Source organism: Calonectris borealis, chromosome 4 (genome assembly GCF_964195595.1).
Source record: "Calonectris borealis chromosome 4, bCalBor7.hap1.2, whole genome shotgun sequence".
Classification (NCBI taxonomy): domain Eukaryota; kingdom Metazoa; phylum Chordata; class Aves; order Procellariiformes; family Procellariidae; genus Calonectris; species Calonectris borealis.
The window spans coordinates 44,761,871-44,767,870 of record NC_134315.1 but is presented as its reverse complement, the minus strand read 5'-3'; the positions used below and the strand labels follow the sequence as shown (position 1 = coordinate 44,767,870).

The window sequence follows — 6,000 nt, the reverse complement described above, 5'->3', positions numbered from 1 at the left end:
TCAGTTTTGTTTTTTTCTGATGAAACTTTGGGTGTTTGCTTTCCCTTTTTCCCCTCCCTTGAAAAGAGAACGTTATGGCATGCATTCAGGAAATTTCTGTAAGACTAAGGCTTTTAGCTGTCAATCAATATGGCTCTGAGGATGTCAAGGTCACCAGGAAGAAAAAAAGCTCCAAATAATAATTAGATGATGTAATTGTCATGACTTGTCTGAATAACAAAGACATGTTGGCTTACATTCTGGAATGCATATTAGAAAATTTTTCAGCTAAAAATGTATTTTTGTTTCATTGTCAAGAATACTTGAAGAATTCGTATGCGAGACATTGAAGAATGTTAAACTTCCTTAAAAACTGCGTTACAGTTTTTATGGGGTATTTTCTAATCTCTCCAGGCTATCTAGTAGTGTAGGTGTAAGATTCCATGTTTTTAACTTTTGTAAAATTCTTTTTTTTCTTTTCTTTCCTTTTTAAAGGTGGCTTTGGAGAGCATGGGATGTCAAAAAAACGAGGTGCCCTCTATCAACTTATAGACAGGATAAGAAGATTTGGCTCTGGTATTTTCACTGTTTAAATTAGCAGGTTGCCTGATATGATAATTTGTCACGAACATTAATGATGATAGTGCTTTAACACTTTAAAGTCTTTCTGTTTTACTATTGACATAAACAAACTATAAAATAAATAATACAAGAATAATAATGAAGAGATTAGCTCTTTGTTGCATTCTCTTAGAGGTCTATTTCCAGCATCAAATCTGGAAGCTAAAATATGTAGTTTTAAATCTCATATTAAAGATTCCTTAGCTTTTTCATACGGCTGTGTTCACAATTATCAGTTCAACTGGTATCAATACAATCTCTTTTCAGTACAGGTAGGCCATGCTGTATAACTGCTAATATTTTTTTTTTTTTTTTCTTCCCTGGATCCAGTTGGGGCATTCTGATTATTCATACTGTTTTTGAAGCATTTATGGTGTGTTACACTGAACAAACACAGTTTTATACTAATCATACTCTTGTCAGTATGAATGAAGTTGAATTCAGCAGGCTGTATAAGTGGAATCCCCATTAATACTTGTTGAGTTTACTCACCATATTTGATGCAAGGAGATGTCACTTTAATGTTATGAAACCTCAATCTCAAAAAGGAAAATATGTGAAACTCCATTGTAATCACACCACATTATGTCTAAATGCATCACTGCATATCTTGTAAGATTAACCAGAGCACAGTAACTGCCTTTGCAGATGTGCTCTGGTATATAACCATCATTCTTTATAAAAGAATTACAATTTTAGTATTGCATAAATGCTTGTCGTCTTTTGCATGCAATTTGGCATAAATTTCTTACTACTTCTAGTTCAAAAGAAAGTTGATAAAAATAATTTTAAATGGTAAAACATCTATATTAACATGTGATGTGGTTCAGTAATGACTGGATATTAAGTGTAACAATAGTTTTTCTTTTGAAGTTTCTACCTGTGTTGCAGACTGTTGTGTAATTCTCATTTACACACTTACTTAATGCAAGGCTAAGTTGTTTGCTTTACAGTGTTTTTTTAAACCCTGACGTTTTCTAGATCATTCCTGATATAATATAAGTTATGTGTTAATTGTTACAAAGTCAGGTTTTTTTCTCGCGCATCAAGAACTTTCTCTCCCTGCCTTGTGCTGTAGCTTCTTCCCTTTCTTCCTTTTGCTGCTCTCCCAGCCTTGGGGCTATGCCGATATACTGTACCGTGATCGATCCTGTCCTGGAATCCTCCCCGATCCCAACATACCCATTAACACTTAGGTGGAACTGATATCACCAGAGGGAAGGTGTACCCTTGAATGAGGAATAAGAATTCTACCCCACCCATTAGGATTTGTTGACTGCCTTTCAAGTGATCCGTTTTAATCAGTTGCCCTAATGTTCATACGAACTTATAAATTGCTTAAGAAGACGACAACTAACCCCATTACGGTGTGCAAATCCTTGTCTAACTCTCCTTATCCTCTTCTGTTGTCACAGTAAGTTTCAGCTGATTTGGGAAAGATTTGCCTGCAATGGAGCGAATGGTGGTAACATCTCTGAAAATAGCAGGCATTTTTAGTCTTGTAAAGAAATTCCAGTCACGAGCAATACTTATCCATAGGGTTCCAAAAGCTCGTTTATGAAAAATCTATATTTGTTGTAGGGTTACTATGAAAATGAAAGTCACATTTTAATCTGAAAATGTATCTACTAGTAATAGCTACAGGTGATGGGGATCGGTGGGAGAAATGACCCTCTCTGACTTTTTCCATATATATACAACTTTGCAAATAATATATCTATTTTTTTCTTGTAATTCCTGTTAATAAAAGCCAATCTAATACTTTAAGGACTTCTTTCTGGCCAGTGCTTTAAGAATGGTCATACACTTGCTTTTTCCAGATGTTGCAATAAAAATGAAAGGGACAGTGAATACCTTGATTACTTTGGGTCTACTCAAAGTCTTTCCTTCTTTGCTGGAAAAATCTTGATTTATTTAAAAAAAAAATGCACAGGGAGTATGATTTTTTAAAAAAATTATTATTATTAAATGAGAAAATTTAGATGAAATTATGCAATGTGCCTTCAAGTTGATAAATATATGTGCAAATTGTTACTGTACATATGTTTGAAAAATGAAGATTTAGACTCTTCATTTCAAGCATTTCTCAGACAACTAAGTAATGAAAGACTGTTGCATAACAGCAATGTCCTACTTTTAAAGGGCATAAAGAAATAATCTGACTTTGACCTGCTGGAAAATAATTGTTCTCTTTTGTGTGTGTGTGATCTCATTCAGTGTTTTAATTATCGTTACAGGGTTTGAGCAAAATAATACATCTAAAGAAAGAACTACTGTAAAATTCTCAGGGAAAAATGAGAAAAACCGATTTCCCAGAGCTGCTACATCACGAACAGAAAGAATATGGCCAGGGGGTGTCATTCCATATGTAATAGGTGGAAATTTCACTGGTAAGCTTTGTGTTTTGGATGGGGAGAAGGAATATGAATTTTTTTAATTGCTGCCTTTTTTTTTTTTTTTTTAAAGTCAAGTCATACTATGGAGGTCAATAGAAGGGTTTCTGTTGGATCAGGCCTGAAGTACATCTGTTCTGAAAATATTAGTCATACTTCAAAAAATTGTTCCCAAAGGCAAGCTACATAATAAAAATGTATAACTATGCTTTAGAAAGGAAAGGTTCTTTTCTTTTCCTAATATTTCTTGTAGCATGTTTGTTTTCAAGAGCCTAAGTAACTGAATGTCATGAAATCTGTTTTTTAAAAAATGCAGGATATTTAGCACAAGAATATAACTAATTTAACTGGTGTGACATGTTATTCTGCTAAACTGATTTCACTCTACAGACTGACTCAAATGTGTTTTGTAATTCCTCAGTTTGGTTTTCAGTTGCATGCGCACAGACATTATATATGACAAGAAGAAAAACTGACTTCAAAATATATAGAATTCTTAGCAGAAAACTGTAGAAAAAGTTTAAAACCTTTGTTATCCCTGAAAAATATAAATGGATCAATATCAATGTGGATGTAAGAGGTAATTTAAAACAAAAAGGGATGGAGAAAAGCAAAGATAGATGGGAAAAGATATGTAATAACATCTTGTTTATTGTGCAGAATAGTACAGGCAACCAAAAGAAACATGCAAACAGTCACACATTTTATGCATATGTATATGGAAAAACCAGAGTCATTGCTTTCAAACTGACAGCTACAGTCAAACGTTTAGTTTGGGTATTTACATAGCACTATAACAAGTGTGACCTTTGCTTTAGGATTACCATCTTCTGAAATAATGGCAGTAAACTAAATGAAAGCATATAATGTTAAACATTTCACCTTTTTCATAATGAAAGATAAATTCTAAAGCTGGCAAATATTGCTTAAAGATAAAAGAAAAAGGCAAGATGGGATGAAATAGCCTTTAATTTTTAGGATTCTGACATGATTTGAACTTGCTGGGTTTTATGAACTTTAAGGTTTTGTTGTCTTTAAGTTTAAAAAAGTTGTTTTTTTAAAGAAAATTATCCTATGCTGTAACATGCATCTTTGCAAAAGTCTGCAAGGTGGATCTGTTTCTGCTAGCAAATTCATGCCAAGTAGTACTGTTCTTTGTGGATTTCCAGCTCAGAAGCAATACAGCTGTATTCTCAGATGCTGCCTCTAAGTTAATAAACCTTGTCTTTTGTCAGGAATGCAATTACACTGCTATACTACCTGAAGTACTGTATAGTAGCTGGCTTTGTGTTATGTGGTGAGAGCTGGCCTGGCTGCTTCTGCATCTAGAATATAGTTTTGATTGTTTCTGAACGTGTTTCTTGTTTTTAAAGCAAATATCTGGATATGCTTAGTATTGTACCAAATTAAGATTTTTCCGCCTTTTGGTGGATCGTTTGATTTCTGAAAGGTTTTGATGTAAAGAAGTGGAGACTAGTTCCCTGTTCAAGGCAGCATTATTAAAATCAAACGCCTTGACTGGTATGCCTGTTTACATGGCTTAGGTTACATTGATTTCCAGATTTGAAGGCTGTAGGTTTTTTTTTCTTTTCTTTTTTTTTTTTTTTTTTTTTTTTTAATTCTGGCTAGATAGCTAGGATCCAGGGTTCCCCAATTTCTTTTTTTTTTTTCCTTTGTTTTTTCCCCCGATGTGATCCACTTGATAATTTCATCTGGGAAACTGCTTAGCAAATATTATGCTAATGCAGGCATGTAAGCAACACTAGATTTCTTGTGCTGTCTTCCTCTGGTGTAACATAGTTGTGCTTTTTATTGCAGGTTTTATGTTTGCTAGAGTGTGTCAAGCACTATTGGTCCCCTTGCAGGCAGATATGTTATGACGAACTGATGGTCTGAGTATCCCTTTAATTGGAATTTGGCAGTCTATGGCACTGCCGGGACACAGGAATTCATGATCCAGTGACTCCTTCCAGGCCTATATTCCTAGTATTAAAATCTGATTTTAAGGAAGAAGATGCGGTTAGAAGTGTCTCTTATTCCATCTCATACAATTATTCTTCCAGGCACCCAGCGCGCCATGTTCAAACAGGCTATGCGGCACTGGGAAAAGTACACGTGCGTTACGTTTATTGAACGAAGTGATGAAGAAAGTTATATTGTATTTACATACAGACCGTGTGGGTAAGTGTGTAGGTATGGTGACAGATACTTGTGCTTTCAATGTTTGGCCATGTTTATCATCTTTGCAGTTATAAGTGAATATATACTTCACAGGAAAATGAACAGTTACTGTATTTAAATGATACATGTGTTCTGCTTGGCTTTAAGTTCATTGAAAGCAGTATGTATGGTAGCTTCTTGAAGTTATGACTCTTCTATCTATTTCTAGATAAAATGATATTGCTGTATATACACAGATATGAGACTTTTACATTTAGCTTTCTGTCATGCCTTTAATATTTGTATGTATTGCTCTAAAGGTATTTCAGGCTTATAATTTGTTTATTCTTAGCTTTCTCCATGTCACATGTTTACTGCTGAATTGTGTATAGACATCTATCCCATATTCCTTTTCCAACCTAATTGTTGTTAATTGTAATTTTAACTCTTCTATTGTTAGACTGTCCTTGCCCAGATTTGTTTAACCACCAAATTTATGACTGTTTTGCAAATTGCTTCTTCCAGGTTTTATCACTCATTAGTGCAGCTTTCCATTAATCACCGTGTTCCATCTTCAGATATTTCTGTTCACAAATACCTCAGTCAGCTTTGTTTGTTATTTATTCCACTTAGAATTCTTAATTTTATATAGTAGTCAGTGAACTTATAAAATTCACTTCATTTTCCAAGAAGAAATACTGTACTTCTGATCGTCAGCTTCCGTTTGGGTTGTAGGTTCCACAGTGAACAGCTCTGTGTCTTGCTAACTTCCTGACTGATGAACACTTTGCATGCCTACTTTTGAATTTTTATGGGATAGGGTTGTGAAAAGAAGTTTTGAGACCTC

At 34.3% G+C, this 6,000-nt stretch overlaps 1 protein-coding gene across 2 annotated transcripts in view; it reads left to right on the top strand.

Annotated features, from left to right (window-relative positions):
• The first annotated feature begins 479 nt into the window (after positions 1–479).
• TLL1 (tolloid like 1) overlaps positions 480–6,000 on the top strand; it is a 74,374-nt gene continuing 68,853 nt past the window's right edge. Inside the window, exons 1-3 of one of the 2 annotated variants that reach the window (XM_075149382.1) lie at positions 480–549; positions 2,838–2,990; positions 5,057–5,174. In XM_075149382.1, coding sequence (XP_075005483.1) covers positions 495–549; positions 2,838–2,990; positions 5,057–5,174 — 326 coding nt within the window. In that variant the 5' untranslated portion in view covers positions 480–494. Of the gene's footprint in view, positions 556–2,837; positions 2,991–5,056; positions 5,175–6,000 lie in introns of both variants that reach the window. The other variant, XM_075149381.1, reaches the window with a different exon arrangement.